The sequence below is a fragment of the Syngnathus acus genome, chromosome 2 (genome assembly GCF_901709675.1).
Source record: "Syngnathus acus chromosome 2, fSynAcu1.2, whole genome shotgun sequence".
NCBI lineage: Eukaryota > Metazoa > Chordata > Actinopteri > Syngnathiformes > Syngnathidae > Syngnathus > Syngnathus acus.
Window position 1 is genome coordinate 21746779 of NC_051088.1, and position 14391 is coordinate 21761169.

The 14391-nt window shown below is 46.2% G+C and overlaps 1 protein-coding gene across 5 annotated transcripts; it reads right to left on the minus strand.

The window, feature by feature from the left end:
* Positions 1-1051: 1051 nt before the first annotated feature.
* On the minus strand, positions 1052-14351 carry LOC119131942 (plakophilin-4-like). Of its 5 annotated transcripts, none has more exons than XM_037266805.1 (22): positions 14080-14351; positions 13208-13396; positions 10957-11069; positions 10643-10677; positions 10355-10459; positions 9114-9268; positions 8224-8662; positions 7436-7609; positions 6927-7128; positions 6598-6730; positions 5811-6024; positions 4714-4897; positions 3859-3976; positions 3586-3780; positions 3316-3492; positions 3044-3194; positions 2782-2974; positions 2606-2690; positions 2425-2542; positions 2223-2354; positions 1955-2028; positions 1052-1865 (listed from the first exon to the last, which is right to left on the minus strand). In XM_037266805.1, the coding sequence occupies exons 2-22, from the start codon at positions 13340-13342 to the stop codon at positions 1614-1616; spliced, it is 3384 nt and encodes a 1127-aa protein (XP_037122700.1). In that variant the 5' UTR covers positions 13343-13396; positions 14080-14351; the 3' UTR covers positions 1052-1613. The 5 variants fall into 5 exon arrangements, with proteins under 5 accessions (XP_037122700.1, XP_037122701.1, XP_037122699.1 ...); XM_037266806.1 differs by having other exon boundaries at positions 7442-7609; positions 10349-10459; XM_037266804.1 differs by having other exon boundaries at positions 3316-3489; positions 10349-10459.
* Between the last annotated feature and the right edge of the window lie 40 nt (positions 14352-14391).

A 14391-nucleotide genomic window follows, 5' to 3' on the forward strand; every position in this document is an offset into this window, starting at 1 on the left:
AGGCCAGTTCATTAGGGAAAAATCATGGCCAAAGCTTAACTGAAAGTGAAAAGTGCCACACCCGCCCTCACCCCCACTTTCTGATTGGCTGTTTGATCTGTGACGTCACTTGGACACTCCATTAGGTACACCGCCATTTTCACGTGTACCTAATAACAGGCCAGTTCATTAGGGAAAACTCATGGCCAACGCTTAACTGAAAGTGAAAAGTGCCACACCCGCCCTCACCCCCACTTTCTGATTGGCTGTTTGATCTGTGACGTCACACGGACACTCCTTTAGGTACGCCGCCATTTTCAAGCGTACCTAAGAACAGGTCAGTTCATTAGGGAAAAATCATGGCCAAAGCTGAACTGAAAGTGAAAAGTGCCACACCCGCCCTCACCCCCACCTCCTGATTGGCTGGTTCATCTGTGACGTCACGCAGACATCTTCGTGAACGACCATCAGCATCGCCAGTGAGCGTTAGATGGAGGAGGGACTTTACGAGTCAGTGACGTAATTTCTCGTTCACGAACGAGTCAGTGACCATCTTCCCGTTCACGACCGGGTGAGAGACTGTTGCCAACGGATCAGTGTGTAAGTGTTGAATTATAGAAAGAAATATGTTAATTACCCCGAGCCACTTATTATTATATATAATAATTTGGGGGGGGGGGTAGTTGTATTGTTTGATGTGTATGGGTTGTTTCCACTGGATGTAAAAAACAAAACAAAAAAACGTATCAGTGTGTGTGTGTGTGGGGGGGGGGGGGTGAGGGGGGGATTAATTGAACGATTCGTTTGAACGAATCTTTTGAGTGAACTGATTTTAAAGATTCAGTTCACTTAACAGAACTGGAATGCACATCACTAAAGCAAGAGAAACGTACAGGCTCGCCTGCCCTCTGTTGTCCAAATAGTAGAACTGTGGCAGAAGAGACAAGAGTTTAAAGGGTTACAGGTTTGTCATAACTTCCTTAATTCTCAACATATTGGGAAAAACTTGGATTGATTCTCATCAAGAAAATGTTTTTTGCTGTAGTACCGTCAGTACTCAAGCAAGTAAATCCATCATTTCCAAGTGTTTATTTCATATTTTTTTGTCACATGATTTTCATTACTCATATACAGTATTTCCATTTGTAACATTGCACATAATCTTCATCGGCGGTTTTGAACAGAACAGACAGCTTTGTTAGCTTGGCCAGGTCACAGGTAAAATGAGAAACAATTGATAAATAATATAAAACTCTTTCTCACGTGGTCACATATAAAGTTCTACAGATTGAATACAACAATTCAACATGACAGTCCCAACGTTGTATTTGTACAAATAGACATTTCTCCACATACTTTAAGATACACCACTGCACTTTTTGTCAACAGACATGAAAGCGACGAGTTCTTGCCTCATCGACGGGCAGCTGATCCAAGTCAGACTTTTTCCGAGCACCTTTCATTGAGCCTCGAGAAGATTTTTGGACTTCTCACGCTAATCGGCATGAGACAAATTCAAACTGCTGCCATTTTGTTTCACATTTTAGGACTAAGGACTACTAAGAACACGTGGTTGAACATTTGCTGACATTTCCGAGCCGGACCTTGTCAGCAGTCCGTCGACGGGCAATCGTCTACACCCAGGAGTCGGGCGACCCGGTGAACTTGTTGGCCCTGTTTGAAGGCCTCCGTGTGGTGGAGTAGAAGTCCACATAGTTGGTGTTGCTTTTGAAGCGGAGCGGCTGGCCGGCGTAGCCGTCGGGGGAGGACGGCGTCAGCTGGACCGGGTCGTCCTCATACTGCTCCACTCCGTAATCCTGCGGGGACGACAGGTATACCCGGTTGTAGTTCTTCCTGTCCGGTTCATCGTAGAAAGGCTCCGGGTGCTGGGGGAGCAAGCGTTCGGGCCATTTGATTTATGAATACATAATTCAAGCAGGTCCATTCGTCTTTTTCATTTCCTCTCTTTTCTTACCTGGGCCCTTCTTAGCTCATCTCCAGACTGGGAGCTGTATGTGCCAATGAAATAGGTGTTTTTCTTCTCAGACCCTGAAAAATGTACAAATTTAAATTTGAGGTGATGAATTTAAAAAAAAAAAAGATTCCAGGGTTAAATTCCTGCCATGATACACACAACTTCAAAAATAAGGTCAAGCAAAGGAGACCTGAATTGAATGTTTGTGTGTGAGTGACGGTGTGAATGTGTGCATGTGAATGACCCAAAAAAAAAAAAAAACGCAAACCTGCGTAGTGATGCCTGCGTAAAGTGTTCTCTCCGTAGTACGAGTCCACTTGCATAGATGACGTCTCTCTCGGGTAGTTGGAGCTGTGCCTCCTGATGCCCAGCATCGCCGGCGAGGATGTGGCGCTACCACCTGGAAAGAAGTAGAATTACAGTCAACCATGCTATCGTCTCTCAACTGCGACCGTTCTCTCTCCTCGCACCGGATTGGATGACGGGGGACATGTGCATGGGGCTGGTGGGGAGCGTCGGCTGCGAGCGGTAGCGGTCTCGCTCCAAAGTGGAAACCGGCGTGATAAAGTGAGTGTAGTTCCAGCCGTCCTGCAAACATATTTTCCGTTTCAACAAATGCAGGTCCAATTTTTGCAGCTTGGAGTTCTTGACCTGTTTGTAGAGACTCCTCAGCTCTCGGTACTGCCACAGCGTGTTCAACACTTGAGCAGCTGCCTTCATGACCTTCATTGAGTACCTGCGCCGTGATGACACACACACACAGCATTATTTATTTTTTTAAGTATATTTTGGGACTTTGCGAGCGCATCCCGTGCCGTATCGCGCACCCTTTGCCTCGTCCTTTGCTGATGTCCACCAGCTTCTCGATGCCTCCGCTGTCGGCCAGAGCTTTGGCGTTCTCCATGTTGTGGCTGGTGACCTCGTGCAGGGTGCAGCAGACGGACGCCACCGTGTCATCCGACAGCACCGAGGGATTTCCGCCGGGAAGCCGGTTGATCAGATCCCGCATGGCGTACTTTCCTGACATCGGGACGACGCGAGCAGGACTGAGTTCTCAGCTGGTGTAAGAATGAATAATAATTGTGTTACCCGTGAGCTCCTTGTTGCGTGCGTCCAGTGCCATGTTGCGGAGGGCGGTGGCGACGGAGCAGACCACTCGGTCGTTGTCCATCCTCAGCAGCTCCACCAGGATGGGCAAACCTTTCTCCTTGCGCACGGCCGCTCGGATGTAGGCCGAGAACTGGACATACGCAACCGGACCAAGCAGATGACTCGCCATTTCTTGATCCACTTTACAATTCTAACTACGGAATTTGAACAAAGTCAAGATGATCAAATTGCATCTAATAGTAAGATGAGACCTTCCAGTTTCCAGCGGAGAGATTTTGCAGCGAGCCGGCGGCCCCCTCCAGCGTGGCGGCGTTTGAGCTCTCGGCCAGCAAGTTGAGGTACGCTTTGACCACCGATGGATGCCACAGCAGCTCGGCGCCCCTCAGAGACGGAGAAAAGCCCGGAATGGGCCCCGTGCCGTCCCACTGCTCAAAACACGTACACAAGAAGATAAGATAAGATAGCTTGGGACAACCTATTGTCACTCTTTTTTTTCAAACTCTGTCATTTTGATAGTTTACTTTTTCATCCGGCCAATCTGTCCTCTTCCTACCGCGCCTCCTCTTCCCCCAGCAGATGTAGTCTAACTCCTTAGCCGTGGAGGAGAACCCCAAGAGGGTGTCCAACTCCTGGTTGCCGAGGAGACGAGAGGATGGCATCTCCACCTCCAGCCGGTAGGAGAGGTTCCTCAGTGTGCACACGCTGTTCTCCACAATCTGAGGAGCGTTATTATTAGAACCAGAACTGTTAGAACCAGTTCCAGCATAGTGTGTGTGTGTGTGTGTTTGAGTCACCTTGCTGTCAAAGTCAGAGGTATTGACACAGGCTTTCAGGATGTGAAGCAGAGAGTCTATCAAACCCTCACAGCAGCGCAGCTGACCCCTCGCCTCCTCCCCTGCCGAGCTCAAGTTCCTGACGCGCACACAATTTGAAAAGATGTCAGAGGCGCTGACAGCTAGTGATGAGAAAATGAAGCTTCAAATTTGCTTCATGAACCAGTTGCATTTTTTGACTCATTTAGGTGGCGCTGAAAGTACAGACTCGTCATTTCCTAAACAGCACCATCTAGTGTAGTCAAGAAATACAACAACTGGTTCATGAAGCACATTTGAAGCCTCATTTTCCCATCACTACTGACAGCCTGTTACAGCAGCTCCAATAACGTTATCCTTTAGTTGTAGTTTTTAACATATGTAGTGTCATTTAAATAATAATAATAATAACTATGTAGCACAGTGAACACATTTATTTATTTATTTATGTATTTTTTATTTATTTGCCTTTTATTGCTCCATCATCTGAACCTACAGGGCTATTTTTTTTTTCTTTTTAATCATGCTGAGCGATGCAATGAGCAACTTTCTCCACATGGAGGCTTCCAAACTGCCTGGATACAGTAAAAGAAGAGAAGCGTGTCCTCCAATGGAAACGTTCAGCCATGGCAAACATCAAGTTGAAAGAGCAGTGCACGTCACCCTCCGTGCATCAGCATCGAGACACCACTTAGCTTACGTCTTAGATTTATGTGCTTGCAACATTTAATCCTCAGGCAGTGCAGGAGGATCTTACAACCCTTTCACCTTGTTCTTGGACTGCCACGGACTGCAATGAAGTTTGGACCAATAGACGGGTGTATGTGCGTGTCTCACCTCAGACAGCCGGTGGTGTTTCGCAGCAGTAGGGAGGATTGGAACTTGATCTTGTGTTGATCACGGTGTGACAGGCTACTCCAGCCTGAGTGGGGAATGACCACCGTGTTGGTCAATGTGGCCAGAGCGTCGCGAATGATGGTCATTTTCACCGCGTCGCAGGACGACAGGTTCCATAAGACCCCTGGAAAGGACAAATCGGTTTTCTTCATCGAGCGTCAACAACACAAAGTCACGTCAAGGCACTTTGCACATCGACCACGTTGCAAAAATTGGACAAACTTTTCCGTGGATGGCAATGATGTTTTCCAACCAAGAACGTACAGAAAGGCCTACGCCGGGATTAGAAGTTGCAGTTTGGCTCTGATCAAGTTGTGGTCATGGGCGACTTTCTACACAATCTAAAAACCTGCTGAAGAATTTTTTTCCTGCGTTTTTAAATAGCACCGAGAATCAACTTGGACAGCCAGAGCCATCTGGTGTCTCCCGGTACGAAAAAATATGTCGCTGTCACTTGCATCCTTTTTTCATGAGCATATCATCTTGCATCGATCCCGATGATGCACTCAGTCAAAACACAGCAGGCCACCCACAAAGCAGCCAAAATGATCTACTGCCAGCCCGGACATTGGACTGCTACTGACTCATTCGGCATCAGAGTTGTCTTCTCAAAATGTGAATTTTTCTTAACAAGGTATTTACAGAAAATCGAATGATTGTGATTATTTTTTGTATAGAATCTGGATTGAGAAATGGGATTGCCATCTAAATTAATAACCTCTCAAGAGCTACTTTTTTTTTTCCGTTGAGTAGAAATAGCGTGAACGTTGGTGTGTAAATTCGCACTTCAGAAGATCCGTCGGGTAATATTTGAACAGCACAGACAGCCAAAGAATCCCAAAATACAATCTTACTAGACTTCCTCCATGTGAGTATAAGCAAGTCAAATTGAGCCAAAGGTTCAAGGTACAACTTTTGCAAATAGATGCTGCCTCAAAGGTCAGTCGGTATCTACTTGCTGATTAGCATCATTGACTGAGGAAAGTTCCTCCATCTAAAAAGTCACTTTTCGAGTTGTCGTGAAAGTAATGACGTACCGGTCACCAGCTCCCGAACTTCATTGTCCGTTGTTTTTCTGAGGAGGCGCAAGAGTGCAGGCACGCCCCCGCAGTTCCTCAGTGCCACCTTGTTGTTGTCAGTGGCTTTCCCGTACACCAGGTTCCTCAAAGCCCCACAGGCGCTCTTTTGCACTTCAGCTGCCTTGTTGTCGAGCAGATCCACCAAGTGCTGGATGCCGCCCAGGTGACACACCTGCGCAAAGACCAAGGAGTGGTCAAGATGCAGACGCAGGCATCTGAATTTTTGTTTTTTTATTATTATTATATTTTTATTATATTTAATTCAATTTCATTTCCTTTTTATTACTTTATTATATGTTTTATTATATTTTTTCTATTTTACTTTATTTTATATTTTTTCTTTTTTTATTTAATATTGGTGGCTGACCAATAAAGATGCAATATTCAGTGGTTGTGTGTTCAATGGCGTCTGAAAATACGTTGGCGCGACAAACGACAAACCAAAGCAAGCGCAATGTCCTTGCGTCGCACGAAGCTATTGTGCCGCAGTCATTTATTGCGCGGGAATGAGATTAAAGAGAAGACTATCAGAGCTTAGAAGTGTTTTCTACTTTTCGCTTGGAGCAGATGGCGCTTTGGCTCAGTTGGGATGCCAGCGTGTACTTTTAGAAAGACAGACGAGCACGTCGCCATGCGCGTGACATTCCATCCGCACATTTTAAAGAGGAATTTAACTTTTTCCCCGTGAGCTTCTCACGGTGGAAAAAAGAAAAAAATGCAATGAGACGTGGCCCTCGCCACTCACCTCAACTTTGATCCTGTTGTCTCCAAAGCACAGGTGCTGCAGATAAGCGGCCGCATTGGCCTGCACGGACGGGAAATGATGCTGCAGCATGTGGATGACCTCCGGTAGCTCGGGGTCACGCCACGCAAACTCCCTTGGCGGGCCAAAAGAGCAAAAGGGGTTAATGGAGTTCCGCTTTATCTCCGTTGCGCACCCGTTAAATGAAGTCTCTTCATTAATACGGCACGACCGTGACTAATGAGTTTAATTTATTCCGTGATCGTACTCGGAACAAATGGAATTTATCAGCGTTGGTTATGTCACAAGTACTACGCGACATTTTTGTGCACCTGGGGTCTTTGTGGATGCTCTCAATGGATGGCGTGCGGGTGACCATCCGCTCCACCAGCTCCGAGTGCTGATGCGAGTAGACGGGCTCGCCGGGGACCCCAAAGGAGTCGAGGTACACAGCCGCATTGTTTAGTCCGTAGCTGCTTCTTTGGTATGGCAGAGTGCTGCAATGGCTTGTGGTCCGCCGCAAGGTCCCGACACCTGAGGAGGGGCAAAAAAAAAAATCCAGGCTTAAAACAAAGCATGTCTAATTAAATTCAGTTTTTTGGGACAGTGACTTATTCTTATAACGCTTTACAGGAGCAAAACAAATGTTCATCTATTATAGCTCCTCCCACAAAGGATATGATGATGCCTAAAAAATGATGATTAAAAAAATGATGAAAATTTGAGCAAATCAGTTCAATCAGATGATGCCACTAAAATGATAAAAAATGATGATTTAAAAAAAAAAAAGTTGAAAATTTGAACAAGTCAAGCAGCATTTTAAAATTTGGGATTGCAGTACCTGCACCTGTCCCGTAGAGGGAGCCCTGCAGTTCTTGGGTGGGGCTGTGATACAAGGGGCTGTGGAAGGTGCGCTCATCAAAAACTGCTGTCATGTGGGAATCTGGAGACAACGCTGCCCTCAACTCCGGGTCAATCTGGCCTGATTGACCGGCGGCGTAGGAGCTGTGGAGGCCTGCGGATTATTTTTTTTTTTAAATACATAAAAAAGGACTTTTCATAAGACACATAAATGATTTCATTCTTACACAAATATGAAAGGAAATGCCATGTGTGCACCTGCCTATTGCTCATCTTCTATCTGTAATCTGGGATTATGCAGCATGTCACAGATAACCGGGAATACGGACTTGAGCGATGTGTTGGGCTACTTAGTAGAAAAGCACTCAGCTGGAGGATGGGAAGGAATTTCATTGTAGTTCACTCGTGTGCATCTTTCTACTCTCCTAGCATGCTCGATGGAGCACAACAAATGCGTACAAAGCGATCTTGAGCGCGTGTGCTCGTAACCGAGAGTGAAAAGGAAGAAAGAGTGACGCCGTTGGAAATCGAGTTTAAAGCAGATGCTGACGGCAGTCTAAAGCCTCTGGCTGTGGCCAGATGATAATCATCTGATGGCTTTGTGGTAGAGACCTGGCTATGTGGGTCAGTGGGAGAGGCTTCGTCATGTGACCAAAGAGTAAATGGGTGTCGTTGTGCAATAACTCCGGCACGACCCGATTGTATTTCAATTCAAAACCCTCCTGGTGCTGTGAAATAGCTTCTAGATATTTTTCAAAGGTGACTGACCTATGAGGCTGTCAGGGCGGGGCAGGGCGCTCCTCTGGTACAGGCCATACGGGTCAGCGCCGTAGGCTAAGGACTGACTCTGTCTGGGCAGCGTGGAGCCGTAATGCTGCGGTACGGCCGTCATCCCGGAGCGCAGGGGTGACCCCAGCAAAACCCGCCCCTCGATGAGGGACAGCGTGGAACCCAGACGGCCGGCGGCACCCCCCGCTCCTCTGCCGTCGCCTGGGGAGGAGGGCGACGGGCAGGAGGGTGGCACGCTGGTGCCGGGGAAGACCGTCGCCAGCGGTTTGGGTTCGGAGAGGATGGGTGAGTCATAGGTGCTGCCTTGAGATGTTCGCAATGATATGCGAGAGGGTGAAACGGTGCCGGCCGTGGCGCAGCCGGGAGACTGGCTCCTGGAAGGGAGGGACGACATCCTACGCAGCATCCGGCTAGATGGCTGAGAGGAGGAAGAGATCAAACAGGACGTTGACGCATTGGGTTCCATGCTGGTCATTTGTGCCCAACTCACTTTGCTTTTTTTTTTTTTCTACCAAGGAGAAATTTTTTCTTGTTGGCGCTGGAACGAATTAATTTCATCTCCATTCATTTCAATGGGACAATATGATTTGAGGAAGTGAGGAAGTGATAAAATAGGACTTTGACCCTTTGGGCTCCATGCTGGTCTTTTGTGCCCAACTCACTTTGCTTTTTTTTTTTTTTTTACCAAAGAATTTTTTTCTTGTTGGCACTGGAACGAATTAATGACATCTCCATTCATTTCAATGGGACAATATGATTTGAGATACAAGTTGGTTATGAAATAAATCAAATTTCCATCTCAAAACTCTGTGTGTCTGTTTTTATGTCCAAATATAACATCAAGTAGGTAAGGGTCAGAGCCAACCTACCTGCCCGGACGCTTGACCCTCAGCTCTTGGACTTCTGGAGAGGGAAGCACGGGGCTCGGAACGCACCACGTTCTGGTTGCTGTAGTAACTGACGCTGCTGTCCTGATAGCCGCTGTCTGAATATGACGTCACGTGAGCCGAGTGGCCCCCCGAGCCTGCGACCACACCGAGAAACATAACACAGACCAGACGGAAGCAGTCAGCAAGACGCTGGCGTTTTATCTCATTCGCTTTACGAGGGATTGGGGAATAGAAAAACATCAAGCCTTGATGCTTGTACACTAACATTGTTGACTTCATGGCTGGCCTAGTTTCTACTCAAGCAAAAGGAGGCGTAAGCGGGGGGGGTTATTTTCAGACGAAGGAAGAAGGAGTAAAAGGAGAGCAAATGTGCTATCAAAGCTTTCCTTGGATCTTGCATGATTACTTCTCCACTTGCGAGGCTCCCATGTTGCGCAAATGGGATGAAAGAATTGAAAAATCTGTTTGATCGCTTTTTGTCGTCTGTTCAAAGGCTCTCCTAAAATGTACACCCGGAGGTCTTCAAACACCAGACGTGACTCTTGCGGCTGTTTTGCCCGAGTCCTTAAAGAACTGTCGCTGTTCTCCCGCCAGATTCGGCTCATCTCTTCGCATCCTGATTTTATTGTTCCGCCTCGGATAGTTAACAGTAATGGACCGCTTGGGCAACAAGTCAAGTTTACTGACCTTTATGCCAGCTCTACTTAATTTTTGTGGCAAATGTTATTGAATCAAGGTGAAACGTTGCTTTTTTTTTTATCCAAACTTTGAAAAGGAGAACACTGTAGAAAATATTTGACGGCGCTTTTCAGGCAACTGTGAGTATTGCTGACATCTCAAGGAAAATTAATGATTAAAATTAAATTAAGGAAAATAAATAAATACTTTTTGAAGCATCTCGCCCACTTGGGAAGGAAAGTTCTTAGGCAAAAAAAAAAAAATCTAAGAGGGCCTTGTTTGTTGCCTTCATGCACATGAATTTATGCATTTCCCAAAATTTGTAAATCCCTCTGAATTTTTAGTTTAGCACTCAATCAAAGTGGTATCATAGCGGATATTCCATGATGGTCGTGCACCTAACAATGCAGCCCGATCTGCTGAGGCTATTTTCCCGTGTTTGGTGGCGGTGGTGACATAACACACCAACGGGATCGTGTTGCATTTACGGTTCTTATTTCAGGGCTAGTGTCAGCGTGTGTGCACAAACGACAGACCCTCACTGTCATGCAGGGATGCGCGGTCCGCTTCGGGCGGGTAGAGTCCGTCCTCCGCCTCCATTCCACGACCTTGACATGCAGATGCCGCTATGCCCTGCGCGTCGCCCCCTGCAAAAGCAGGACAGAATTGCACCTCAAACCGTAAATGTGACAGAATTGTATTTATTTATTTATTATATTTATTTTAATAATATATCAACACAAATATTTAAAAATACACAGCATAGGGGATTATATCTTTTAGGAGAAATCCTATGATAAATCTGTGACACAGAAGAAAAGAACTCCTACCCGGAGATCTCCAGGCAAACGATTTCTCCGACGAGCTTGAGCAAGAAGACAGAAAACCGTTTCAAATTGTTAATCGGTTAACCAAACAAATATAATTGTTTGCTTCGAGATATGAAAACCTCCAAGGTCAAAAGCACGAGGTGGAGGTCAACCATGGCCGATAAAGTTACACTAAAACCCAGAGTTGAAAGTAACAAGAATGAGACGGATTTGAAATTTCAACAAATTTCAGGTCGACCAGCATCCCCAAGCAGTCTTGGAGGTTCCACTGAACTCGATGCACTTTGAGAGAGAGAAAAAAAAAGTGTGCTGACCTGCTGCTGTCTGCCACTGGCGACTCGGCTCCCAGCATGCACCTCTCCAGCTGGCTGGCCACAATCTGACGCTCTTCCTCCAACTCCCGTGTCAGACGCTCAAACTGCAGCTCCTGTGGAAACGCATTCCGTGCCATACTCACTCGGAAACAACTCAAATCTGGAAGTTCACGTGATAATAATGTAAGCGCCCGATGTTCATGCATTCAAAAGTCCAAAACGAGACTTAAATCCCATCTCAGGATAAAAGCACTGTTGTATTTGGGTCAGCTGCTCATGCGTTAAATGCAACCTTGACAGTGTCGGATGGCGTGCGGCAGTCGGAGCCCTCATCGCTAAAGGTTGCATGGACATGCTCACGGCTTAGCATTTTTTATTTATTTATTTTTTAAATCAAAATGGACTTATTTGCTAATAAAAATCAACTGATATGTTCGATCACAACTCTAATGGAATTAAAATGTGGGAGATTGTCTGTTATACACAAAGAACACTATAGCGACAAAAGTAATGAGACACCTATTCGTTATTTATTTAACAGTGAGCTGGACTAAACGGCTTTGTTGGTATAATGAAGTACTTTTTGCTAATCAGGTCGTAATGTATAGCAAAGCTTTGGGACGATATTGTTTTGCGAGCATAAAAGTCGAACCGACCCTACATCGTGACGTATAATGTATTTATTTTTTTTGATAAGGGGGAGAAACTATTTTGTATGCATTTTTTATGCCCAGGTATCAAAACCATTATTGAATATAATAGACAGCAAAATGCATTGTGCTTTTGTGATTAATTTTAGAAGTCAAATACTTTCACCTTTTTTGTTAAATGTTTGCTCACCACATTGAATTTTCCCTTGTCTAGAATATTCTGCTCTTCCGAAAAGAAGAAGAGACTTTACTCTCGAGGCCACGCTTGCTTTTCAAGCCTACAAGCTCGGCCATGATTTGTACGGTTTGCCTCCTCGTGTTCATCATCGAAATCCAGTAATGGGCGACATCACCAGAAGAAAAGCAGCTGCGGCGCCCACCTTCACCGTGATGGATGGAGAAATATGCAACACATCCGGCTTTTTGCATCCGTTCTGTCCACCCACAACATGACCCACTCAAGCACTTTTGATTTCCAAACGCCCACCTTTTAATGGGATGCCTCTGAATATTGTCAAAAGGCATTTTGAGAGTTGCTTTGAGTCAGTAAGTGGAAACGCCAGGTCCACGGTTGGGGAACTGAAGTCACATGACTCAACATTCTTATATCACGGACAATGTTTACTGCTCAATTTTTAATCCTCCCTTCTGTTCTCAAGGCTTGAAAGAAGCAGTTTGGCATTAAACATTTTAAATTTAGCACCACATCAAAACACATTGAATAGCAAAACTGCTAATCAACCGCCGACACAATAGGATGGCAAAGCAAACATGGCCTAATTTACGCCGCACCGGCTAGCTAGCAACAAGCTTCTGCTAGCTAGTAGCTACTAGTGCACGTCAGCTCCTAATGCTGGCAAATAAGCGACATTTCGGACAAATATCGCTCTCATGAAGAGCTGATGAGTAAAGACAAAAAAAATCCATGCTAATTGTCAAACTAAGTAACCTCGATGAACTCAACAGTCTGATGAGGTCTGGTGACCTTGAGTCAGCAGCAAGCTGTCATTTGCTGTGCTACGTCCGACCGACCCGATCATCCGGCTTAGTTCAAGCAAGGTCAAGGATCTGACGCGACCCCTTCGGAGCATTTGCTGAGTGTGCACTATTTTTTGGAGCACCATGCATCTTTACACCGTGACCATGCATTGATCTTTTCAGATCTGGCCTACTCCGCTTGCTGATGCTAATACTGCGGTTCATTTTTTTTTTTCCCCACAACAAAGATTACTGGCTTCAGTTTATCCAAGCAGAGTGCAATATCGACTTGTGAGAGAATGATGGCGACATCACGGCATTCACTTAACTCCCTGACCGGGCCGACCGCCTCCTACCTCAAAAGACTGCTTTGTGCTTCTCCAACTTCCTGATAAGGATTTCTTTTGCTGCGATTAGTCAAGACTCAACTTTGATAGACTGCACAAGTGGCCACATTGCCCAATCAGCTTGAAGTATTATTGAATTTGTGTATAGGCAGTGCGAATTTGAATGGGCTCCCCGGAGAGTTGCAACTCCTTCAGTGAGATGATAACAATCAGGCTGGTGGGAAGGTTGTGTGGATGTGTGTACACAAGCACAGCAGACGTGTGGTGCCATCCCACCTGTTCTTTAACAGAAGCCAGCAGGTTGGTGGTGGTGGTCTTGGAAGTGCCGCCGGTCTCCGTCGGTATGCCGCGGCCACTCGATCCCTCTCTCAGTGCCATTGGCCCCTCTCCTTGCGAGTCCACTTCCTCCATCTCTGATACCTGGCGGCTTCAGAGTCCAGAGGTGGGCTGCTGCTGAGGCGGCGTCTATGAGATCGCAAAAAAAAAAAAACGTGTGGATTGTCACGTATTTGTATTTACACAAGGTAGAGACCATTTTGTGGTTTAGCGACTGTCATAATCCCACTGGGGTTCATTTGGATTGCTTCGGGAAAAAAATGCGGTGACTGACTGAAGAACCTTAAATTCCGAATCCTTTGCATCCGTGCAGGTTTTGACTATCAATGACATGTGAGCATATACAGCTCTGGGAGGGGGGGTTAGAATAATCATTAAAAAAAATCAATGCAGAATTATCAGCTCATGCAAAGCTCCATTGAGCTGCAAAAAAAAAAATCAAATGTTTGTCCTTTTTTTATGTCTATTTGTGACACATAATGAAATCCCCTTACAATTCGTAAATGTGCAATCTAACCGTGGTCTCTTTTTTTTTTCTTTCTTTCCGGAGCTATGCATGTCAATAGATTTGAAAGCATGACATCTCCACAGTCAGCGATGACTGCATGTGCAGTAGTGCATGCACACTGCACAGAGGGCATTTTGTTTCGCAAACCGTCCTCCGGCGAAGCAAGGACGAGGTCGTCAACCGACTCGCCGGACCCGACGCGAGCAAGGAAGGCAGCTCCCCGCATGCCTTCTCCGGTCAACCCCCTTTTCGTTTGCACGCGCCGAACGGTCTGCCAGGCAAAGCGGCTGTCGGTGCGACTCACCGGCCAGATGTTGCTGTTGGAAGCAGGCCACACCTGGCACGCTCCGTCCACTTAGGCATCCATCCTACTTTTCATCCTCCACATCCGTGGCAGCGGCTACATTTCCAAAACAAGCGTAGAAATCCACACGGACGCACCTTGCACCTTATATTAGATGTTAAACGTTTCAACCAGAGCGTGCACGGCTCGGAATCATGAATAATGATATATGCACTTCAACCTCTGGTGGCGTCCGCGCGGAAATCTGCCGCCCGCCCACCAACCGCCCAGCCAGTGTTACCGATCAACGGCGTGACGTCACCATGCGGCGAT

Coding starts and splice junctions, on each gene's coding strand:
- LOC119131942 (XM_037266803.1), bottom strand. CDS start 13,342: ATGGAGGAAGTGGACTCGCAAGGAGAGGGGCCAATGGCACTGAGAGAG. Junction 6,025..6,597: donor ACAACAGGATCAAAGTTGAG/GTGAGTGGCGAG, acceptor GTCTTTGCGCAG/GTGTGTCACCTGGGCGGCAT. Junction 2,543..2,605: donor TGAGGAGTCTCTACAAACAG/GTCAAGAACTCC, acceptor ATATGTTTGCAG/GACGGCTGGAACTACACTCA.